This window comes from Anopheles moucheti, chromosome 3 (assembly GCF_943734755.1).
Source record: "Anopheles moucheti chromosome 3, idAnoMoucSN_F20_07, whole genome shotgun sequence".
NCBI classification, from domain to species: Eukaryota; Metazoa; Arthropoda; class Insecta; order Diptera; family Culicidae; genus Anopheles; species Anopheles moucheti.
Window position 1 is genome coordinate 17,539,319 of NC_069141.1, and position 25,063 is coordinate 17,564,381.

At 45.3% G+C, this 25,063-nt stretch overlaps 2 protein-coding genes across 2 annotated transcripts in view; one reads left to right on the plus strand and one right to left on the minus strand.

Annotated features, from left to right (window-relative positions):
• Nucleotides 1-131: 131 nt before the first annotated feature.
• LOC128305672 (centrosomal protein of 104 kDa) lies at nt 132-5,117 on the minus strand. Its single transcript, XM_053043242.1, has 10 exons — nt 5,078-5,117; nt 4,802-4,969; nt 3,791-4,243; nt 3,073-3,724; nt 2,630-3,010; nt 2,081-2,564; nt 1,441-2,003; nt 1,231-1,373; nt 1,062-1,163; nt 132-988 (listed from the first exon to the last, which is right to left on the minus strand). The coding sequence occupies exons 1-10, from the start codon at nt 5,115-5,117 to the stop codon at nt 852-854; spliced, it is 3,123 nt and encodes a 1,040-aa protein (XP_052899202.1). The 3' UTR covers nt 132-851.
• A 1,867-nt stretch (nt 5,118-6,984) lies between these two features.
• Nucleotides 6,985-25,063, plus strand: part of LOC128306026 (aryl hydrocarbon receptor nuclear translocator homolog) — a 192,728-nt gene continuing 174,649 nt past the window's right edge. Inside the window, exons 1-2 of the mRNA XM_053043708.1 lie at nt 6,985-7,116; nt 22,943-23,003. The gene's annotated coding sequence lies outside the window, so the exon portion shown is untranslated. The remainder of the gene's footprint in view (nt 7,117-22,942; nt 23,004-25,063) is intronic.

Here is a 25,063-nt window from a genome sequence, read left to right on the forward strand (position 1 = left end):
TTCGAGCTGGACATATCGAATTTCTGTTTTTTGCTTAATCTGTACGTACGTACAGGTGTACGTACGACTCAATACTTAAGTGGCTTAAGTGGCTTAAGTGACCACTACTACTGGCACGTACCGCCGTGAGATCAAAATGTTTTCGATTGATTAGAGATTAACGTGGCCTTCCAATACCTGCGTTGCGGTTGATTTGTGTACTCTCATTTGCGTTTGCCATTTTAAAAAATCTAGACAACAAAATTGTACTACCGATAAAAGTATTAGTAAAACTGCTAATAGTGTTAATCGCTTAACTGCACATTTCGCCCGTGTGGCGATGGTTTGATCTGTTTTGAAATATATGCTACCGTTTCTGCTGATTAACCAATCCAATTGCAACCTTTATTACACTGATTCCTCCAGTGAGGAACACACAGTGGAGTTTTTTTTTGGTTCGTGGTTCGTGATTTCCTTAAAGTTTAGCAACGAATTGCAGCTAGCGCACTGGCAATAAGAATAGTCTTCTGCGTTACAGCTGTGGCCCTGTGTGGTTGAGGTTCCTTCGCCCGAAGGAAACCGTAAATGTGTGCAAAGTAGCGTTTGCCAATCCGATCTCAACGAAACGAATGCGTTGTAAAATATCTGCCAACCATTTACCATTAGCGCGTAAGTCTTTCCGTTGTTAAAGTAGTATCTTTATAAACTTCATAGTTGGCTAGAGCCTTTCTACCTCGCAAGATCAAAAGCTACCGCTTCTTCCTCTATTACGCTAACACCATTGATTGCATTGAATTTCTACCTAAAACGTGCACCTGGAGTATTTGATTGAAAAACTGGGAAAAATCGGCAATCGGAAGGAAGTGCCGACATCACTGAGTCGGAGCTCGACGTCTGGTATTTCCAAGACATCCGGCACGGCTGAGTAGGTGACGCTTCCAGCCACCGTCCAGTGGCAGTAGCACATCATCGTGGCACAGTGGACATCGGGCTGCCCCTGTGGTAAGCTCTGTAATGATATGTGTGGTAACCGAAACTTACTTCTCCTTCCTTTTATGACGCGAAGATTTGTTAAAGCTCACCTCTGCAAAAGTCCTCCATCAGGTGATACTCGTAGAGATCCTTGTGGACCGATTCCGTGCATCGTTCACAGGACAAGTAGCTGGTTTTGGCCTCACATTCGTCTGGAAATAGAATTCGTTTCCATTAGGACACAGCGTCTTAAGCTTGTGGAAGCATCACAAATCTTACGAATCAAATGTCCGGAGAGTGCCGCCACTTCTAGAATTTGGCTACACTGTGGACATTTGGTCAGCACGGGACAAGCCTTCCAGTAGTGCTTATCCAGCTGGGTGGGATCTCCATGGCAAATCCAATCACAGAACGGACATCGGCTAGAACGATACCCAGAAACATTGATCATTAAACACCCCAGCATCCAACTAGTTTAGAATCACTCACATCTCACTCTCGATGCCATCGAACGAATCTGAATTGGAGCTCTTGCGTGACCCACTTCCATTCTCAGGTCCCGTCGCCCCCGGCAGAAATCCGATCGTACTGTCGTACATGGCTGTCTTGTGTTGGGACAGTTTTGGGCGATCCTTCCCATTGCAGTGGCCACCGACCGAATCCAGTTTGTCGTAATACGCACCACCATTACTATCCCGCGCACCTTCCAAGTCTACGGTCGCACTCGTAATGGGTGCGTCCGCCATTGTCCATGGGGTGTGATGTCCAATGGCGTGTCCGCTTTTGCTCTTGATAATGCCAGCCGTTGTCGCGTCCAGCCGTCTTACCGGGCTCGAGTGGGTATCCTGCAATTTCATGGAACTGAAACTAGACTGCCAACTACCGGTCTGTGTGTCGGAGAAACTGACGATTGTGCGGCCATCGTAGCGATTCTTGTTGCGAATCTCCACCGGTGGGGAACTCTTCGAGCTGCTAGACATCGGTGGCGAACAGATGCCGGCAAACGATACTGGTCCGCAGAACTGTTTGTTCTCCAACATATCCTTCTTGCGCTGTTAAGGTGATTCGGGAATGTTGTAGGTCGTTAATGATTTCTTGACATTAGAATATATGTCCCAAGAGTGCTTACCTGCAGGTCGATTTTATCGAACTCAGCGAACAGCTGCCGGTAGAGTAGATTCCTTCGGGTGATGTCATCATCCGGTGGGAGCTGTTTGCGCACCAACCGCGGGTTCACCTTGTACACCAGCAGCAGCACCCGCTCGGCGACCTTTCGCACCGACTCGGCCGGATGGTGGATGCCGGAGCAGCCGGCCTCCGAGAGCGTTCGACAGGCGAGCCCGCTCTGTTTGTCGTTCGAGATGCCCTGGCTCAGCACGAGCTGCTCCAGCATCTGCATGCGACTCAGCGCCAGGCGGGGATGTGTCCCGTTGCCTACCGGGCGCGATAGGGCCGGTGCGATGAGGTGTTGCTCGCGCACCTCCGGACAAGCCGCGATGCTAAGGATCGTGTGCTGTGCTAGTGTGTGAACGCGCGCGGACGGATCGCCACTCTTGGACAGCAGTTCCGGTAAGAGCCGATCGACTGATCGCGCCACCTCACTGGGTGATACTCTGCGAAGAAGAAGAGCAAATCTCATTACAACGGCTTGTCAGATTCATTTCCACTGAACACTTACCGATTGGGAACAAACTCCATAAATAAGCTTCGAACCGTTTCTGTAGCTTGACTAAACACAGAAAATACCGCATCGCGGACACCGCGGTGTAGCAGTAGGGTCGCTCCTCGGCATATCTTGTTCGGACCAGCTTGAGCCGCTTGAATCTGTGGTTCCGGCTCGATTTCTTGCTTCAAAATATCTCTCAACCGTATCAATCCTTCCTCACGGTCCGTGTACTGACGTGAGTAAATTAATTCAACTAGTTCCATTCCGAAGATCAATATCGGTAGCGCAGCTTGGCGACGTTCACGATCATTTAGCTTGCAGCGAATCTTCCCACCTTCCTGTTCGATCATGGCCGTACCTTGACATTCCCGCAGGAAGTCGTTCGTGTGTGTACTGTAAACGAGGAAGTTGGATTAACTTTTGCCCTCTACCCGTGATGCACATCATCAACTTACCTGAGTGTAGGAATTGCTCGTTCGTCGTAATCTTCGTAACTGTTGCGCGGAGCACTCTTGTTCCGTCGACGCAACGATCCCGTGTTTGTTGGTGACCGCATCGGACTGCGTCCCTTGTGGCTCAGCAGAGGTGAGCTCTGTGCCAGTTCCTCCGGACGGGTAAGACTTTGCTGGGATATTCGTCCGTCCGCCTTCACCGTGGTGCTGCCGGCACTCGATGCGGACACAATAGTAGCCGTGGAGTTACTGGTGGTAGAATCCGTCGCATCACCGGCCGGTAGCTTCGTGCCGTCTTGTCCAACCTGTGTATGTAGGTGGTGTGCATGCGGTAGCGTAGAGTCACCCGATAACGCACTGGCCACATCCTGCAGGCTGGGCGGTGAAGGCAACGTTGGCTTAGAAGCGTACAGTTCCGAACAGGAATCGTTACTCGTGACGCTCTTATCACTCCGCAGTAGTAGCTCCACTCGCAACTGGTCAAACACAGCCTTACGGTACATCTCGATCTGTTCCTTGCGTAAGCGCGCGGTGGTAAAATCCTCTGCCTGCACAGCCTGTCTCTTGGCCAGTGCGTAACGTCCAAGTCGTTCACCGGCCGTGCGAAGAGCGCCCATACATAGCTTCAGCTTTCGTGCATACTCGAAACGTTCGTCTACAAAACGTAGGTCATTAGTTTCAAAGGATCTTTCGCAGCACTTTTAAGATTGTGGCGACTCACCTTGGACAGCTTGCACCTTCAGGAGCTCCATCTTGCGGACAACCTCACAGATACTTTCCTCCACGTACATGGAGTAGGACAGATCGTCACAAGCTGACGCTAGCGTACTGTTCAAAGTGTCGATGTTGGCTGGTACCGCATTCAGAAGGGATGTTACATTACCCTGCGATGCGGCCAACTCCTCGGCAGACAGTTCCTCGCCCAGTATGTTGATTGCAAGCAGGGCCACCTGATTATCCTTGTTGAATTGGTTCGGATGTGCGGGACCGAGGCGTAGCTTTAGGTGGGAACCAACCTTCGGTGCGACGGACACACTTTGCAGCTCTCGCGAGGTATAGTTGGTGCTGGCATTGTCCGACAATGCCACAAAGCCCATGTACTCGAAGCTTTGGCTGGAGGGCGTACTGGGAGCACTTTTGCTCGAGTAATGTATCCATAGTTCGATGCGTTCGGCTAAAATCGAAAAAAACATGTCCTTAATATTATTACAAACATTTAGCGGCGATTTTAACAAGGTGTGAAGTGACGTTTAGTGTTTGATCAATTGCGTCGATAAGGCTTTGAAACTAAGATTAATATGGCGAGTGTAATCAATATCTAACGGGCATAATTTGATTTTTTAGGGCGAAATTCCGATCCTTGTGGGTATTATTCACCAAAACAATTAAGTTTTGCACACCATTCATTAATTTCTGCATGTTTACTAGAGTCTTTAGCTAGTCACGGCGAAAACCGGAAACGGCCGGTAGTCACAAACACTCTCACGTGCGCCGGACATAAACAGCAATAAAATCCACGCCACGTGTTTGCCATGGCGAGCGAGAGATGGCGAGTTGAGATTTCACTATGGGAGCGAACACGGGTTCATTGGGAAAACAACAACATTTCGCGCGTGTTCATTGTGATGAACACCCGCATGAACACGCGTGCCATTGGCCCTTTTTGCTCCCAGCACCCCTTTTCCGGTACGAGCTGTCCTCGACGTTTCCGGGCTCGGCAGATGATACTTACGAATGTAATACTGATGTGCCAGCACCTGTATCCGTACGATGCGTGCTGGATGGAAGAACCGCAGCACGATTTCTTTCGGACTGACGGAACTGTCGGCATTCGAGCGCCATCCGTGCACGGTTGGGCTGTGGCTGTTCAACTCGCTCGCCGGATAGTCCGAATCTTCGTCTAAGTTGGAAAAACGAACGAAACCTTAGTTCCAAACGCTGGGGCCTGTCGTACACCCCATCAACCGACGGGGGTGCGGGTGTTGATACAATTTTAATGCCACCATACCTGAAGCAAACACTACTTTGAATGGAATTTTGCGAGCCATGGTCCGGCTGGTAGGTTGGGAGGTTGAAGGAAACTTTATCCGTCGTTTTGCATACTAAGCGAGCACGAGAAGAATTAGTTTTTGCAACTTTAATTAAACAACGTTATATAATATTCTTCCACCGCGGGTCGGACGAACGGGACCTGCAGCTACTTCGCGCGAGTAGTAATGGATCACGGGTCGTTCGCCGTACTGCCTCCCTGAAGGGAAGTCTAGTGTATCGGGTATCCTCACATACTTGTTGGTGATGATTTAAGGCTCCCTTTAAATTACGTATACACCAGTTCACCTGTCCATTATCGATTAAGAATTGGTCGAGGAGCGAAGAAATTTACATACTGATCGATAGAAATGCACCGTTCCACCAACGACATCGTCATAATTGACCGATTAGGCTAGACACTTTTTTCTTATTGCTGGACCCACGCAGAAACTGATGCACATCCCTTCGTGTGCAAAATGGCAAAAGAGCCCAATAAAGCAAACACAAGCTAGCACAATACAGCAAGCACGCACAGAAAAACGTTTTAGAAGGCAACTGTAGGAATAACGAGGAGGTTTAGGAAGCAACTTGTGAAGATTCTTCAATCCAGTAGATAGAATTGGCCACTTGGAAGGCGACGGATTGTCGCCTATGCGACTTGCAGTCAATTTTTCACTTCTAGTCCTCGCCGAACCGTGTCTGGGTAAGATCTAAGCTTTGGATGGAAAATGGTGGAAATGAACTGGGAAGGAAAACCCGTTGCCAGTGTCATGCGCACATGGTACGGTTTTTTTTTGGGGGAGATAGCACGGTGCAGTTTAATTGTCAATTGTTCGGAAGGGATTCATCCCTGCCAACACATTGAAGCTCGTTGATGATAAGCTGTTTCAGACGAAAAAAAACACCTGGGAAGATTGTGAAACGCTTTATCGATACGGTAAGTCATAGCTTATAATGAATGCGGATATCGTCGGTGTGGGGTTCAGCAGCTTCTAATAAACAATTCTAATGAACTGAATTACCAGTGATTAACTCCGAGAGCTTCAATTTCCATCAATAAAGTAAAAATCACTTAAAACGATCGCTTTGAAGTCCATATTTTAAACATTTGTGCATGATCGATTTTCTTTAAAACAACTCCGAAATGTTCTATCTAAATCCTTTTACGATGTTTTAGGCTTTTACTAATATTTTTTGTAAGAAAACAAGCCCGGGAACAACCGTTTTCAGTCGTGGAGTTTGATTTTATTGCGCCAATCAGTTAGAATAAATGTGGTTGGAGTTGAAAATAATTAACAATAAAATTTGAATTTGAACTAGTGTGTGCCTGAACTCATCCCATAGTGCATTGGCAAGAAAATAGTAACACATCTACCATTTTCAAGCAAATTGAAAGAGCAATAGTTTGACAGCATTTTCCCAGTGAACAATTCATTGTCAGGTTAAAAAAATAAAAAGAGCGGCGCATTATACGGTATATTTGGAAGTGATAGGTTTTAAGGGGACTTTGCACGTTAACCACATATCCATTTACGATAAGAACTAAAGGAGCTAGTGTTGAGTGAATATAATTCAGAATCATGAAGCGGAATGATTATTTGAACTTTATTATTATTAATAAATAATCGATTATTGGAATCGATAAGCTGACAGCATTTCGGATGTTGCACACCAATATTTTCTGCCAATGCTGTCAAACTGCTTAATGTTACTTGGGTAACATAGCGTTTGTTTTGTTTTGAAATTGGCGATCAAAATCGATGAAGTGTTTTTTTCAGCTGTCAAAAGTGTTCGATTTTTGTGTGTGTGTGCTCTTCGCCCACAAATTTGTCCTCACGGCTCTCCCGTGCCCAGGTGTAGTGGTTGTGTGAATCGTAGCGTGCAGAAAAAGCGTGAAACCTCGTGCGATTTGTGTGAAAAACGTGACAAATTCGTGTGCCCAGAGCCAAGCATTCGTAGTGCAGCGATTTCAGCTTATGTCGACAATAGCCCAAACGTACGCTTCCTCATCGTCAGGTAAGTCAAGGTGGCATAAACCACCTTACGAAAGTCCGTGCCGTATTCCAGCCCGTGGCGTCTGTACGTATTTCGGTTCGAATGGTTACATGTGTGCTGGGACGGGGTGAAATGTTGCTGAGCGGAGTAGAGATTTAAACGATTTCGAACGACAGTGAAGGATTCATCTGTGAAAAGTGCGTAATATGGTTCTAAATAAACTCTTCCGAGGACAGTGATTTGTTGTGCCGCTAAAAATCCGTGTGGACGTCTCTGTGTAGTGTTTCGGTGCATGCGTACAACCACACAAAAACCATCATCGTAGTAATCGCGGTTAGTTTTTTTTTCTTCCGCAAATCTCCAACCGAATACAGTAAAGGTTTCGTCCCCGAAAAGGATTCTTGTAAGTGCGTTCTGTGTTCTGTAAGCGAGATAAAGAAGGTCGGGCGTATGCGTGTGATTCTTTTGTTATGTAAACAAGCGTGTGCTCATGAGATCGTGAAGCATAATTATGTATCTCCAGGGGATGACACTGTATGCGTAGCCCACGTTGCGCGTGTGTGCGTGTGTGTTGATGTGTGAAAGAGAGTGTCGTCCGCAAGACAACAAAACGCACGCAATATTGCATCTTCATCCCTTGCGTAAAAAGGGAACGAATGCAGTGTTTTAATGCATCGCACTGTCACATGCATTGCTATCGTTCGCTTTTGTTTTGCTCGTTGAGTTCTCTCATTTTTTACATCCCACCACGCCGATGGTCAAGTTCAGTTGTAATCAGCACCCTGCTCTAATTGTCGTCACCACCATCTCTATGAGTGTTGTTTCTTTTACAGCTTTTTAGCCTTTGCCTACTGTGATGGGTCTCGCAGTGGGCTGTTATTACGATAACCAGCTCGATCGACACGAATAAGAGCTTGGAAGATCATTACAAACGAATTGCAGAAAGCCTCTGCTGGGACAGCGAGCTGAAGCTATGTTTAGATACTTCGCCTGATGTTGTGGAGTGGGAGTAAACATAAGCGCTGACCCGGATTACGAGTTATACGAAGTTCCTCTCGACGGACGACTTTGTAGCACCCTTTTGGTTCGACGTGGTCGCGATCGCGAAGAGGTCACTCGCTCGCGGATTATGGAAACTCTCGAGTTAAACGCTCCGCTTTATTGAGAAGGCCGTTTTGCAGCCGTACTGTGGCGGGCAGGGAGAGACTTTGTGAAGGGTCAGGAAGGTGGGAACTCTTCCCCGGGAATGTCGACCCCTTTTGCTTGGTGTGTTGTGTACGAACGCGCACCCTCTGTTGTCCACCTCGGGGTATACACCAAACCAGACGTCTACCGATCCCCTTGGCCAACGTCGGTGTTCCATGCAACCTACCGAGCAGGGGCCACCAGTAGGAGTAGGATAGCCGGCGAACAAAAAGTGGAAATGACAGAGAGGGAACAATCGGAATCAAGTCACGATTTTCCCGTGGCCCCGGCTATACCACCCGTTCTCCACGTTTTTGGGGAGCGGTTTGGCGCTAAGCGCAGGCTATGCTTTCGATGCTGCCAAGGCGCGATCAACATTGCACGAGATGATGATCCTCACCGGCGGGGAAATACCGCCGTGGGAAGGGAGGAACAGCATATAGCATACTGGCTGTGGAGCATAAAGAAGAAAGAGGCCTCGGTCTGAGTTACACTCTCAGGGTATATGGTCACGATGGAAGACGCAGACAGTTTCATCACCTTTTCGGGGCACAAGAGCAAAAAAGAAAAGCAGAAAAAAGCACTGTACCCACACTAACAAACAGCAAGGCACCCATCGAGTACAAATGGACGGGATCGCCTTCGGGAAGCTGGCAAAGCATAATTTCCTTTGCCTCAACATACTCAACAGAACAGCACCACACACCGAACATAAGTCGAACGGAATGAAATGGAATTTTCATTTGCTCGGACTCAACCGAATGCCGATTCACCACCGGTGGTGCCTTATGTTTCTGGGCGTTATTTTGTGTGTGCGTTTTGGGGTTTTTTATTGAGCATAAGCAGGCTTAAAATTTGGCGCCACGCCACGTTGTGTCACTGACCCTGATAAGCCTGCTGGACGCTAATCTATAACCGCTCAGATTCGGTCATTTTGATCGCGCTGGGTACGTCAATATTCGCTCCGCCAGTTTCGTCACCCAGCATGGGAACTGGGTTGGTTAGCTTATGACCGGGGGAGGTTTATTAAACGTCGAATGTCCACGGAGCGTCTTGTTGCCATCGTCTGTGCAGTTCGCTATCATTTGCGAGCTGATCGTACAGTGATAATTTCCACAGCGTTCCAGTCGAATTGAAGGGGAGCTAAAGCTCAACGGACTTTATCACCGTGCGTCAACGGTTGATAAGTCGATAGTTTTTTTTTATGAGCCGCATTATTAAAACTAAAAATTTCATCGTTTTTAAATTTGTATTCCATACTAAAAGGTTTATTTCAAATTAAAATTGAAATCATGGAGATGGAGATCTCTACCGTAAGTTATGTGTCTGATGATTTTTTTCTACAGTTCGTTAAACCTGTTTGTGGAAGTTATCTATAAATTTAATTGTTCTATATTTATGTTAAATAATACATAATACGTAATAGATGATGATAAAGGATGATCAATTTTTGCTTGTTTGCTTAAAATTCATATTTTTTGCAATATTTCCTAAATACGCCTGTTTGAGATTTTGGCATTTTTACTAAATACTACAATACTAAACTACTACAGGTGTAAATTAAAATGTTAATTCAAATAAAATTCGATCAATGACTACCGTATCGAATGTTGCAGCTTTGGACATTTAGCCCTGATAGGCTGTACATAAATAACGTAATCTTATTTAATTGCCTTATCTCGTATTTCTTTTTGTTGTCAGAATGATAACAATTTTATTGGCAGGCTTGACATCGTCTATTTCTTCGTTTATTTTACCATTTCCCTTATACATTCCTGACATTCAAGACATAGTTTGGTTTCAACAACAATGATTTTTTACTAAAAAGTACATATGTTAGCTGATGCAATCACGACTATAATATATCATCAATATAAAAGATGTACTGTTTCAAAAAATTGGGTATAAAAGTTTGTTTTCTTCAAATCTTCATTACCTTGTCTTTAGAACATTACCTTGTCAATGATCGTCGATCGCATTTAAGTCGTCAAATAGATCGTCAATGATAAGAATTGCATTTAGATGTTTCGCTATAGATAAGACTTTTTTTTGGTGATTTTAGTACATATTTTTTAGCGACTTAATTTTAGTGCAAAAATTCCTGGATTTAGAAAGAATAGATTCCATCAAATTCTTCTAAGAATCTAACTTAGTTAGGGCTCAACTTATTAGAATTTTAAAGATGTAAGCGCAAGTCTTTTAACAAACATTGCTTGCACTCTTTCTTGCAGATATAACCACACGATCCAAAATGTTTAAAGGTGTACAAAAGATTTTCATAATCTTTAAAAAGAAAATATAATTGTAAAATAATATGTCAAATACCGTACATACATTACGCTCAGCAGTGGGGCATCAGCTGACGGAGAAGATCGGCCTCATCATTCCCGGCCATCGCCATTTGCACAATGACAAAGTAGCGATGCAATTGCACCCCTCTCAACTATCAGTAGTTCGCCACTGCAATGCATTGCTACAAAAAAACAACGCGACCTGCTTTGGGCCTATTTTTAGCGACACAATTTAAAACCATCCCGTCGCCCCTGCAAAACATCTTCGTAATTTGTTTTGCATTTGAGTGGATAATTTTAGTTGAGGGCTCACCTGGAGACGGTCTTGGTGTTGTTGGTGGCAAGACAGCGAGTACTTTTTTTATGGCCATTGTCAACTGTGGACTGTGAGCGGGTTTGAGTTTGGCGAAGGGAAACACCGTCACCGTCAGTCCGCCATCAGCTTATTATATATTGATGATTTACGGTTCATTAAAACTGCTGCTGCCGGCTTACCTCAAACCGTGCCCTTGCACCGGGAATAGCAATGAGTAAATCAAAAAGGCGAAATTATAATTGTTCTGGGATGGGCTGTCTGTTTAGGCGTTCGCTTGAAACCGACCGATGTCTCGTGCCTGGTTGGAACAGCAGCGAAGCTTTAATCAAATTATTTCCCAGCTAATGGTGCACTGGTTGTAGATAAGGTGCTGCGGTTGAAAATACCTTTCACATGCGTACAGTGGGACATAGGGCACATAAATAAAATGTTTTATTCTCACCTTCATCGAGATGGGCTTTCGCTGATGATAAAACACTTCGTTCCCGTTCCGCTGTAGTGTGATATGGTAATGAAGCATGATAAGCACCGCTGGTGAGCATTAAATGTTACCCAGTACAAAAGCTTTCCACGATGACGACACACTCATACACACAGAGCAGAAGAAAAGGTACGGTCAGGTCGCCGTTCCCTATCTGCTAGATCCATCTGGCTGGACTGGAGTGGCCGGAACATTGCGATAATTCAAGATTTACTATTGCCATAACTATTTCCAAAACGCGAATGGCCCGTGACACGGTGAGTCGCGGACACTTTAGAAATTAAAACCCCGAAAACCTTCCTCGCATATTGCTGCGGGGTTCCGATGAAGCGAATTCTCTTTCGTGGTCGTCGAAACTTTCCGAAAGGACATTCTGTAGCGTTGCGTTTTTTTTTTGTTCAGTTGGTTGGTAAACAAATACCGTCTGCTTCATTACATGTTCCACCATAGGTGAACGTATATTGGGGTTTTGTGTTGTGCTGTTGTTGTTGCTCCTCTCACCGTATGGAGACCGTATTTTGACAAACTAATTCATTTCTTACCTAATTTATTAGCATATATGCACCCTTCGGACGGTGAAGCACGGCCACTGGAACGCCGGTACCGGACCACGTTCGGTCGCACCGCTTCGGTTGACTTCAATTTTGTTAATTAATCCTAATTTTATGAACTTTTATTATTCCTCCACCGTGCGTTTTTTGTTGTTGCTCTCCTTCCCTCCTCCTCCTGGTGGCATCTCAATCCGTGGATGGATGGTTTTGCTGTTTTGGTGGGTCTTCATTTTATCGTTCCCGTTCTGACTGTTTGCGCGCATATGTCTTTTTTTTGCCTTTTTTATGATTATCATGTGTGCATTTTGCTCGCATTTTTATGTCACGTGTCACGTGTTTTGTTTGGTTTAGAAACATTCCGGGGAAGCAAACGAATGGGACTCGTGAATGATTTCTTCAGGAACTTTTTTTTTATTACTGTTGTATTTTTCTCTCAGTAGGTCATATTGTTTAATAGTTTTAGTATTTATAAAGTTTTATCTACTTATGCATTTCTTATTTCTTTGTTTTGTTTTTTAATGTAGTATTTTTTTTCCTTATTAATATTCTAATGCCAACTGGAAAGTGACTTATTTTATTTACTTAAATGGAATTTGTTTTGAAATTATATCTAGTTATATTGTTCCTAATGATCTTTGGGAATTTTGATACGTCGTTATAGTTTTCATAGGTGCCAAGTATTGTGATTTTCCTATAAATTTACTAAAATACTACACCCAACACTGTCACCTGTCAAACAAGTGTCAAATCAGGGACTGTCAAAATCGGGTTGAAAATGGCACAGATATAACATAGCTATCAAATCAAGTCGTAAATATACAGACACTTACTCAGTGACCTAATATTTACAACGTATTTCTTGCGCAACCAATTACAGTACATTCTTCAATTTTTTACGCACGTGTTTGCACAAATGTTGGACTTACTTTTTAATGCTTCTTTCTCACTCTCTCTCTCTCTCTCGCTTGCATCTTCGTCCTTTTTTGGGGTCTCGTTGAGCGATAAACAAGGGCAGTAATAAATTAAAAGTGTCAGTTTCGGCTCGCTATCGAAATAATTGATCTCCAAAGCTGACGACTGTTAGTCGTCCAGCACCGGTACGGCAACACGCTACGTCCCTTCTATCGGTGGAGTGCGCCCCCAGTGGTGGAATAGTTTTCGCATCAGCCAATGTACCTCCTCGAACCTTGCCTACAGGGGGAACCGGCTTCTTATCCGGTGTGTGTTTCAATCGATTGGGAAGTAATATCGTGCGGTATCACCTGCCCGGGGATCTGCAGGTTTAGTTGGCCGAAGCGAAAAGTGTCGCATTGAGCGGCCCTGTGCAATTGAAGGTGCCATGATCTTACGGTGGAGAAGGGTGATTATGATAAGTCGTGTCCATTTCTTGGTCTTTGGGGATGGTTTTTCTCGTTTTTTTCTGCCTGTTGCAGGCTTACTACGGCAACGGTAAAAACAAGGGACAATCGTGACGCATGCAGTTGAACTTCTTAGCACTTTTTATTATTTCAGTTTAATTCCCGAAGTGGAAATTCATTTTTTATTATTTATGAGTTATCGGATGATACACCGGTTAGCTGCAAGGAAGGAAGATGTTTTTTTTTGTTGCTTTTTCATTCATTTTGGAATTCAATTTATCTGCCCAGCTCTTAATCGGAGAACTCCGCCCCGTAAGACCATCGGACCAGCGGTCTGTTGGCGTTCGGACTTCCTACGTGTGGCGTAATCGGTTGTCGATGAGAACAAAACCTATTGCCACGTGTCCCGGCCACGAGGGGTTGGTCTCTAGTGGGTTGGATAAAGGTAGTAAAATTGGAAGATGGATGGGAAAATATGGCAAAATTAAGTTTTTTTGTTGTTAATGTTTTGGAAGATTATTTTCTAGCCTTTGCTGCAAGGCTTATTTATGAGCTTGTTAAACACGGTATATTATTAGTCGAGTTGTATTTCTTTTTTCCCTGCACTTGTATAGTGCATCAATAAAAAGGGATGCCCGTTTTGTGAGGTGATAATGGTCGGTTAGTGCAAAAGCATTCCGGACACATTTCCAGATGCTTTTTTCATCTGCCCCGTACGGCAGCGGCTCACTCAATGTTCCACATTTTATTGAATATTCATTTGCAAACGAATGTTTCTTTACAATTCTTTTTAAGTGCGCTGCGATCGCTTTATTAAAGGCAATGGCAATTCGCACGGATCGCGATCGGTTGCGATCTTTAATTAAGATATTAAATGTAATATAATTCCTAGCACGGCCACTGCCATGTGAGATGGTTTGAAATGTAGAATATAAATTAAAAAATGGAAGTACACTTTTTCACCTTTCGCTTAACGCCCTACCGCGGCCAGCAATTTCTAAGAGAACTTAAAATTGAGGAGAAGAAATACATATTGATAGAGAAAGAGAAAAAATAACGAGTGTATAATCCGACTGCGGGATATACTGATAAATAATGAAGCAGTTAGCAAGTCCAAAGCACCACCGATCCATCGTCTTACGCGCGTAAGGGCGGTGTGTGTTGGTTATTTTTTTTTCAGTACTTGCCCTTTTTTTCTTACCCTTTTCGCACAATGCGCAACCATTCCCGTACACCGAGGTGTCCGGCTCTTTGGGGCCCGAATGTATTAAATAATAATTATAAATTATGGAACAGCGAATAAAAAATGAGCCACATAAAAACCGACAACTCTCACACCGGCATACGGACGGCCGGGGTCGGTTAAATATTTTGCAACCGCTTGCGACCGCATGCTACCGGCCCGCGGAGACTGAAGCGACCCCAACCGGTCTGGTTAAGGAAAGAAAGTGAATCGATGCGCAGCGAGAGGATGAAAAATTCGCTAAACGTTTCATTACGCACATTCTTTTCATATTTCATCGCCGACCCCGCTGAAGGCCCCGCCGGTTGTTTGCTTGGGGCAGTGGAAGATAAAATGATAAGAATGAGGAAAAAAGGTACGGGTTTGCACACACATAGACACACAGACCGACCCGTTCGACATTCTTGGCGGATGCGAATTGATGTGCGTCGTCGGGAGGGCAAGCGGAATGCAAAATTGGTATGTTCGTGTTAATGTGCCAGCAAACGGACGGGCGCATTCGGCGGAAGGTGACGATGATGAAATATGTTTCCGATCTCTTCGGCTATCGAATATCGTCAATCGTGGAGGCTTACGCGCGTGTATGTGTGTGTGGGGCGTGGTAGTGAGACAGGATAATTCGAACCCAATGATCGTACGATTATCCATCCACGTGGTGGCAGCTTGACCCGCCGGTGTGTGGTGCAGGATAGTGCAATCGATTAAGCGCTCGCTGTGTGCCTGTGGATTAACCGGTGTTGGTGCATTTTATTTAAATTGGTTTCAGACCTTTGCAAATTATTTACGACACAGCTGCAAGTACAGGTACGATTTGTGTGCAGCCCTTTTACTTCTTAAAAGTTTCAGCTCCAATAAAAGGTGTGGGAAACCATGTGCAAAGGTTACAGAGAGGGTAACTAATATATGTTTAAGGATTTTTAAGCAAATATATGTTTGATAATGATACACTCATTCCAATGTTTTGTGTTTGTTTTTAAAATAGTCTTTAACCTCAATATTTTCATGTCTATGTCTATGTCTATGGCTATTCACTAGGATCAGATCTTTAGATTACAGATTTATCTATGCACCAACTTATCAAACATTGCCAAACATTTGTAAGAGGTTACTCCGACTTTCGCGGAGGACTACTTCTTTAGCTATAAATGTGCACTTCTTATTCTTCGAGGTAATGCCACGGTACCACATAGAAATCCAGCTTCCTGGGCTTTCCCCAGCTCCTCCGTGGATATGGATTGTTACCATTACCTTTAGTGATCTACGTGCCGGCTACTGAGGCCATATGTCCTAACAGGTCGGCTGATAATTGTTTGGCCTAGCACATAGATCGTGCTAGTAGACTTAAATCCATATCATTTTTAGTTTGTAGCAACCTTCAAACGAATTCTGTCAAAATTTGACAGCTCTCGGACAATAATCTAGTAGGCTAAAGCATTTTGTGTGACGCAATTTTTGTGTTTTTAGTAAGCAAGGAAAAGAAGGAATTTCGCGTGATGATAAAATATTGCTTTTTGAAGGGGAAAAATACAGTCGAAGCGTAAAATTGGCTCGATGAAGAGTTTTTGGACACTGCTCCACCAAAATCAACCATCAAATATTGGTATGCTAAATTTAAATGTGGTAAAATGAGCCCTGAGGACGATGAACACAGTGGAAGCCTAAAAGAGGTGGTTACAGACAAAAACATTAAAAAAATCACAAAATTATTAAAAGCAACCATTATGTGAAGTTGATCGAGATAGTTGACACCCTAAAGATGTCTTAGGAACGTGTTGGACATATCTTTCACGAGTATTTGGATATGAGAAAGCTCTGTGCAAAATGGCTGCCGCGTGAGCTCACATTTGACCAAAAACAACAACGAGTTGATGATTCGGAGCAGAGTTTGGAGCTGTGTAAGCGAAATAAATCCGAGTTTTTGCGTCGGTATGTTACCATGGATGAGTCTTGCCTTCTCCACGTCACTCCAAAGTCCAATAGACAGTCATCCGAGTGGACTGGACGCGAAGAACCTGCTCCAAAGCGGGGAAAACGCAACAATCAGGTGGGAAGGTTATGACGTCAGGTTTTTGGGATTCGCAAGGAATAATCTTCATCGAGTATCTTGAAAAAGGAAAAACCATTAATTAGGACTACTATATCAAGTTATTGGAGCGTTTGAAGGACGAAATCGCCAAAAAATGGCCATATTTAAAGAGAAAAGAAAATTGCTTCACCAAGACAACGCACCGTGCCACAAATCAGTGAAAACAATGGCAAAAAATCATGAATTAGGCTACAAATGGTTTCCCTACCCATCGTATTCACCAGATATGGCTCCCAGTGACAATTTCCATTTGTCAGATCTCAGAAGAATGCTCTTTGGGAAGAAATTTTCGTCGGATGAAGAGGTGATCGCCGAAACAAAGGCCTTTTTTGAGGCAAAGGACAAATACTACTACAAAAAGGGTATCGAAAAATTTAAATACCGCTAAAATCGGTGTATCGCCCTTGAAGGGACGTATGTTGAATACAAAAAAAATAATTTGGCCAAAAAAGAGTGTTTTACTGTCATAGGCCAAACAATTATCAGCCCACCTGTTACATGTAGTACACGAAACGAAGATATAATCGAAATTTCAAAGATCGAAAGATCAAATAATCTGAATAATAATCTGAACAATACACAGGACTAACATAATATAAGCACAGTAAATGCATTAGCCAAGTAGAAATAGTATACTTCTGGACCAACTGTAACTACTCGCCAGAACTACTCACCAGAACTATTGACTCATTTACTTATCATGCGTTAAACCTGCTTAGTGATCTTGGGCAGATGCAGGAGTGCTCAAAGCAACTCACAATCGAGAGCACTTGCCGATTCAGTGTTCTGATGTTTCTAGTGAGCTTATCACTTCAAGTCAACTTAAACCTAGTCCCTCATCCCTTTTTTAAAGCTGAATTGCTGAATAGCTTAAACAAATACTTTACCAAACAGGTTGTCTGGATATGACAAATCCTCGGAAAACTGACGATTGAAGTAGCGAGTTCGATAGAGCACAGTCTGCAGTGTGCTAGCTGTAAAACTACCGTATTTTAGCGTATATAACAACTACGCGTGTATAACGACTCTCCAGATGAATTATCAATTATAAAAAAAAGATGTTTTTCCTTTTTCTAAACAATTTAATTGTTATAATTAATTTGGAACATTACGATTCATAATATTCTTCCATATCCTCCATACCATCCTCGTCATCAGTATCTTCATAAATTGCATCACCCTCAGTTACACGATTGTTACTCATTCCGTTTTTTTTTTTAAAGGATTTGGCGACAATCGCTTCGCTGACACCTCTTCATGTAGAAAAGACCCCATTTTTGTTTTTCCTGAAGGAGTCAGATTGTAATCAGCCCCTTGTATCCACTTGCTCCATTCTTCTGTTATAAAACTCTTAAACGGTTTGTTGAGGCGAACGTCCAGTGGTTGCAGTTGACTGGTAAGACCTCTATAAAAGACTTCCAGATACTTTTTGTTTTGAGCAGCAAATTGTTTAACTTCTGCTGTCAGATGACCTCTAAATGCATGCAGTACAAGTATTGCAGTTTTTTTTACATAAGAGCTCCCGATCTTTTGTTCCAAACGTTTTGAAAACTTTCTAAACAAATGAAATTCAATTCAATCTATTCTCTTCTGGTTATTCTTTCCCACGCAACAAGCTCAGGAAGATGATCCATATAACAGTATAGAGCTGTACTGTACTGTATCTGGCATTGTTTTAAATTATTTTGATGTTCTGGATACTCTGTTCGTAATCGTTCATCAACTGTTTAGCACGGGCGTGCCATTTCTGTCTTTTGCTCAACGAATTCTAACGTGCCATTTCATTACACTCTCGAAGTAGGTTGAACTATGAAGTCCTGCGCCACTTAGAAGTCCCCAACAAACCACCAACCCCCGCACCCCTGCACGAATACCGATTGGCATGCACTTTCGCTTTCAATATTTGCAACACGTCAACGAACCGCGTGGTGTCCGTGCGGGTAGCATGAGTTTTTTTTTTTGCCGCAGGTCAACCCACAGTTTTCCCTGATACTCACCCGATATTGACATATTTTGTGTTCGTTTCTCCAGTGACCCACTGTGTGTTGCACGAGCGGAAAAATCTCACCCCGGAAGCGAAACACCGCCAACGTGTCCAATGACACACGGGATGGGTTAGCAACGATCGTCTCTTACCGCTTGGGCTAATGACGGAACCGTGGCGTGGTGTGACACGAATGTCACACGAATGTCTCGGATATGTATTTTGCCGACCTTTTTTGTGGTTCGTGTCCCTCGTGCTTCGTTGGTGGGAAGGCGTGTGGTGGTGATGGAGCCTGCTTGTGGCCACAAAAATTGTGAATGAACCGTCACGAACCGGGGTGGTTCGTCCGTGTTTTCCGTCTTTTAATCCCAGTCTGCCGAACCGCCAATTGAATGTGCCACCCTGCCGGGTGTCGGGTGCCGGGATGGTGGACGGGACGGGAAGCGGTACACACGTAGTAGTTGTTCGTAGTATTACGGTGTGATGAAAAGATCCGACCTTGAACCATATTTCGTTTCATCGACTGTGTTTGAGAGGAAGAGAGACAGAGAGAGAGAGAGAGAGAGAGAGAGCGAGCGAGTGCTAGCAGGGAGTTCCCTGTCTGGAGGAGTGGGCGATTCGGTGGGCGGGAAGGGTATGATTGGCCGTTTTCGTGCCGAACGTGCGCCATCGCGGTTTTGCTCGAGTTGAGAGTGTCCTGATCCGCCAACACACCCCATCATCAACCCCCCCCACCGTTCGACACCTCAACGACACAACTTTCCTCCGTAATGGGAGCGTTTGTGTGTGTGTGTGGGGGGCATGTCCAGACGGCAGGCACTTTTTTAACGCGGGGTTTTTGCAATGCGGAAGTGGATGCCGGTGAACGTGCTGCAAAAGCTGTACGGAAGAGAACCCGAACAGAAAGAGCAATGGAAAACCCCGATCCCCCCCTCCCCCCGACATAGCCGGCGGTTCCGTTCCGTTTTTCGTTCCTGTTCAGAAATTTAATGAAATCGATGATTCGCCACCGGATTCGCCCGGCCATCCGCCGGTGCGCCGGGTCGGTAGATAATGTCCGGTAAAGCGCGGTCGGGCGAGAACACATCCTCTAAACGGAGATAGCATCCACGGTGGATCGTGCTCGCCGTTGTTTCTTATTGTGGTTTGATCCGTGTTCTGCATATAACACATATGGTGGTGGTACTGGGAGCAGGCTTGTCCTTTCGGTCGGATTCGCTCGGTGCGTGAACTGGTTCGACAAACGGTGGGAGACATATTTCAAGGACGCACGCAGGTTCAAGCAAGGAAACAGTCCAAAGAAAAAAAAAAGGCAGAAGGTTGACCCACCGTTACCTGCGAAGTGAACGCTCTCCTCCGTATCCTTGACCGTACACACCCGCACTCGGCCGGTCGGGAGGGCACGAAAAGTATAATGCATGCTGCCGCACATATTAACTAAGAAAAGCTAAGAAAGACCACCACCGCCTTGCTCCCGTGTCCTCCCACTAGCACTATCGCACGGATATTGGGTATATGGGGCGCGTGTTCCGTGATTCGGGTTGCGTTACGTTTCTTCGGTGAGCTTCTCCCCCTTTTTCGTATTGGTCGTTGTTACCATTCCCGTTCCGAACGTGTATTTCTGCTCCATGTTGGGCCTGGTCGTGGCCAGTTCCACCCATGCCCACCACGGGCCACGTTTCGGCACGTTTGCTCAAAAGGGCAACGAAACGGTTTGGGACGTGAAAGACATTCATTCGGCCCTTGACGCGCCCGGTGATGATGATGTCCTGTCTGGAGCGGTTTTTGTGCTGGGATACACCGCGCACCGCGGGGGGTTTTGTGTCGGTGTATGGCGCCTGTCGATATGACGGCATGACGGTTGCATCCTAATTTTTGTTATAATTCCAATCATGCGCCACGGTCGCGTGAGAGGCACACGCTCCACGATCACGTTTGCTGGCGGAAGTAGAACGTCCCATGTGTTTGTGTGCGTGTGCGGCTGTGTGTTGGATGGACTTGTTTTTCCTTTCGGTTTTGGAACAGGTTCCTTTCCGAGCATCCGAGTGCTCCTCCTGGTGCAGTTGAAGATGGGAGAACGAGGGCCTTGAAACGCTGGTGTACGTGGTAATTATTGGTTGATCGGTTTGTGCACGTGCACACGGACATGTTTCGGCGGGCTTTTTTCTTCTTCTTCCGGAGCAACGATCCGACTTAGGCGTCATCAACAAAGGGTAAGCAACTTTCAGATGGGTTATTTGGTCTCCGGATCAGCTGACCGCTAATAGACTTGATAGCGGCAAAATAATATTTCTTATTCTCATTTTAGATGAATAAACGTACAGCGTCACTGAGAAAGGTGTGAGAAAGGTCCAATCTTTGAGCATTGAAGCACATCTGCAGCAGTATGTAATTAAGTGCACTACTGTGTTTGTTTTACATGTGAAGAAAAAGAAGGACCCAACAAGACCCATCTAAAGGATTATCAACTGCATTCGGCAACACACTGTGCTCATCTTGGTCCGGTAGCAAAAGGTTCTTACTCCATCCTGCCACACTGCCCGTGCACTGCCCGTGCAAAACCCCAACCCGCATCCGGGGCGCATCCGTTGGCTTCAAAGTAAAGGGCCAGTTGGTTTTTGGGGATGGTTGCTACCGGAAGTTTTACGTCCCCGTGCCATGGGTACAACACGTGAGACACGGGTATATACTGTGCATATCGTGGTTTGCATACTAATGGACCTAATCTAATCAACCTCCACACGGCTCTCGCTTTCATCCCCAAACCGGCCCCGTGCCGCTCACGACTGTCGCCCCAAAAGGTTGGCAGATCGGGCGAACAACGATTTGGGGTGTCGTAGTCGGTACTGTGCGCAGCAGCATAGCAATACCTGCGGGGCAGGTAACGTTGAGATATCCTTCGCACATCCCAGTGCTCCCCCAAGCCACCCCGGGTGGACGGGTTTTTGGGGAAAAGCGCCTTACGATTCCGTTTGAATGACTCCAGGCGGCAGCCTGGCTTGGTCTGGCGTTGTTATCACGAACGGTACAGGTCATGCGCATTTCCCGAGAACCGATAAAATGGACAGCAGCGTGCCAGCGTCGTTGCTGGTGGGTTGAATGGTGTCTCCCTACACCGGGGCACTTTCAGCTCTCCTTTTTTGGTGGTGGAGCATTCCGGGGACGAGGGGAGGCGAGTGGGGAGTGGGAGTGAACCATTTGCTCACGCGTGCATTTTCCGTTCCTTATGGCAAACGAGTGAGTGACTTAGTTCGTTCGCGTCCAGAAAGGGGAAGAAGTGTTGCTTTCTGAGAGAGCGCGAGCATCTTCCTGGATGCGGATCGAGATGATGGAACGTTGTGAGACCGAATCTCGTTTCAAAGGGATTTTTTCTTGTTGTCAGCGTCCGGTTTCGGTTGTGTGCGTGACTCGAGCCGGGACCCCTCGTAGTCGTTTTTCCTGCATTCTTTCGCCAGCTCAAACTCATCATCTCTGATGTCCGTACCTTGTTTTTTTTTTTCGCCGAACGACGAAACGCTTTCCCGATTGTGTCCTGCGAGAGAGCAAACAAAAATGTGCGCGTCTAGTCTGTGTGCGTGGTGGTGGCGTGCGGTGTTGATTGGCGATATCGATGGTTCGATTTTAATTAGCCCCCGTTAGAAGTGCTGTGTTGCGGGTTACCCTAAACCGACCGGGGCAATTGAAAACTGTACGCGATCCAATCAATTAAAGGGGATTTGTGCTTGTGTTCTGGTTTGTTTTCCGGCTTTTCTTGCAAATTCTTCTGCGTAGGAAGCTGTAATACAGCAATAGACAGGACAATCTTCGTTATTTTTTTTCTTCTGTTGCTTATTACGCCCCGCACAGGTGGTTGCGAGAACTGGGGAGAATAATTGAAAGTAAAAAAAGTGCTGCCAGATTGGTAGAATTTTCGCACCCCACATTCCAAATCGGCACCATTCATTCGCTGTCAGTTCAGGCGCTAACCGGATTCGGTGGACAGTTGTTTATCCCCCTTTCGCGAACCAGGGGGGGGGGGACACGATGTGGGGCTACGGAGTTTATGGCTTTGATACGGCATACGCCGGCACCACCGGTAAGTGTGTGTGTGTGTGTGCACACCATTGAAATAGGCATCCGAGCGTCCAGAAAGTGTGCCGGTCGCGGGTGCTTTTGATGTGACAGTTGTGTGTGTGTGTGTGTCAGGGGCGTGTGAAAATGATTCCGGATTTGTTTACCCATCAATAACACGGGGTTCGGGTGGGAGATTGTTACCTTTGTGCTGATGTTGATTTGCATGTTCTCAAGTGGATTTTAATTTTCGTCTATTTATTTTACCCTTTCCGTTCTTTCCTGTTTTTTTTTTCTTCCAGTGGCTGACCCCAATCAAGTGGTCGCGCAGCAGAAGCGTCGAGTTGAAGGGACTACCGCGGGGTAAGTGATAGACTTATTGGTTTAGCTGTACCTAAGGAATAATCACACACCACATCAAATGCAGCTGTTAAAGAACGTTATGATAATATCGGAAAGTATGAATCCCAGGAGAAAATTGTGGTAAAATAGCCATTAAAAGAACATTCAACAACCACAACTGGAACCCCTTTAGCTGGAATCAACAGGAGAGGTCAATTTGAATAAATTTTTCCTTTGAAAATTCGAAGACATTTTTCGGACGTCCGATTTGAACGCCTTCCCGCATTTGCCGAGAGAGAGAGAGGGGTCTGATAATCATTCTCCGGTGTTCACATCTGCTGACCCCGGAATACAGCGCACCAGCAATTCCGAGGCATTCGATGTGTAAATAAAATCAATAAAAATTTAAATCGAATTCAATAGCGCATCCACCCGTGTCTTGTTCCCCGTTGGATACAACCCCGGGGAAGACATTCATGCATTCTCCTGAGGGATCTGAGTAAACCGGCAACCGAACATCGAGACACCTTGTGGAGGTAGGTGTGAGATTTGGTGGTGTACAGGGCACGGCCGTAATGGTGATTTCCATTTCCTTGCATATTTTCCCACCCAGTAGTGATCGTTCGTATTGCTTACCTTTGGAATTCAGCCGCCCCCGGGTCGGTGTGGCTTTCAGTTCTAGTGTGAAACGATATTTGTTTCTGGCTCTTTTTGACTGTTCGCTCCGTGAAAATGTGTAGTCATGCTTTAATGTAATTTTATTTCTCTTGATAATAATGAATTTTTAGAATAATATCCTTAAATTGAATTCTTTATGGTGAGATGCTATAAGAATGATATTGATTATGATAAACTTGTATGATATGGTTTTGTAACTTAGAATAATGACACAACCTCCGACCAGGCGTCTCCATAGGAATCAGAATTGGTAGCATTCGAAGTCATAATCACTTCCAAACTGCACACTGTCCGGTCGAATGCCCTTTTGGGTGTCCCATCTTGCAGTAGTGTTGAACCCGGATCGATTCAATCCCGGTTTCATTCCTTGGGGGTGTTTTTTTTTTTTTTACGATCATCGTATTGCCCTGAAGGCACCATTTCAAGTATATTGCACCCGGTTGCCCCACATTGCCCCTTTCATTTCATAAGTGCTTACTTGTGCAGTTCCAGCTGGTTCCGTGTGCTCTTTGGTGGTTGCATTCGAAGAATTCGATTACTGTGCCTTCTGTCCGGTTTTCGGTATGTGTGTGTGTGTGTAGCACGTGGTGGAAAAATTAGGAAACTTTCAACACCTGCCCAAAACTAGTGCCTCCTCGCAGTGGGTTTGAAATACTGTGCAACATATCGCCATATCGTTAAAGTGGTCGAGTAGCTTCTTGAAAGAAATCGAAATTGGGTTGCTTCATAGGTTGGGGGCTCTACTCCAAGGGTATATCAGAATGTCCTGAACGTTGCTGTGTATGTGTGAGGGCAAGACACCGAAGCAGCAAGTAACAGTCAACGCTACAATCCACCATGATGTGGAATTAAATCGAATTGAACTGGAGATTTTTCTTGCTGTTGTTGTTTCTTATCGAACGGCTTCTGTCGGAAGTGGAAATAGCAAAGGAGGCAAACTCGATGCAGGGAAAAAACGGGCAGGAAACGACCATCTCCTGCTGCTTGCACAATACGTAGCGTTAGATCACATTTCTTGGATCGTTTTCCCACAAAGCAGACGCGGGCAGGCAAAATCGGCCCCGAATGGTAGTAACGACTATTGCCACATCTTGATCTGTGTTTTCCGTTCCTTGTCAGTTCCAATCGTCACTACGTTGAGAAGGCATCCGCTCGTCGGGGCCACTCACCGTGGGTGATAATACCATAGTTTACGCTTGCTGTAAACCACTACGCCGCCGACTGTGCTTTGCTACCACCGGCAAACGGTGTGGTAACGGGTGTTCCGAACGGTATGGCCCGGCGAGAGGGTATGGCACGTCCTTGGAGCGCTTGGTCGGCTTTGGTGTGTTTTGAGCTATTACTGCAAACCCCCACTCCCCACAGCATTGTCGTTGGCACCATTACCGTTCCGTTTTGTCGTT

What these genes read in the sequence shown, in the direction of transcription:
- LOC128305672 (XM_053043242.1), bottom strand. Translation starts at nt 5,117, where the DNA reads ATGGCTCGCAAAATTCCATTCAAAGTAGTGTTTGCTTCAG. An exon ending in GAAGGTGCAAGCTGTCCAAG is followed by an intron (nt 3,725 to 3,790) that starts GTGAGTCGCCAC and finishes TACGTTTTGTAG; the next exon opens with ACGAACGTTTCGAGTATGCA. An exon ending in ACTCTCCGGACATTTGATTC is followed by an intron (nt 1,164 to 1,230) that starts GTAAGATTTGTG and finishes TTCTATTTCCAG; the next exon opens with ACGAATGTGAGGCCAAAACC.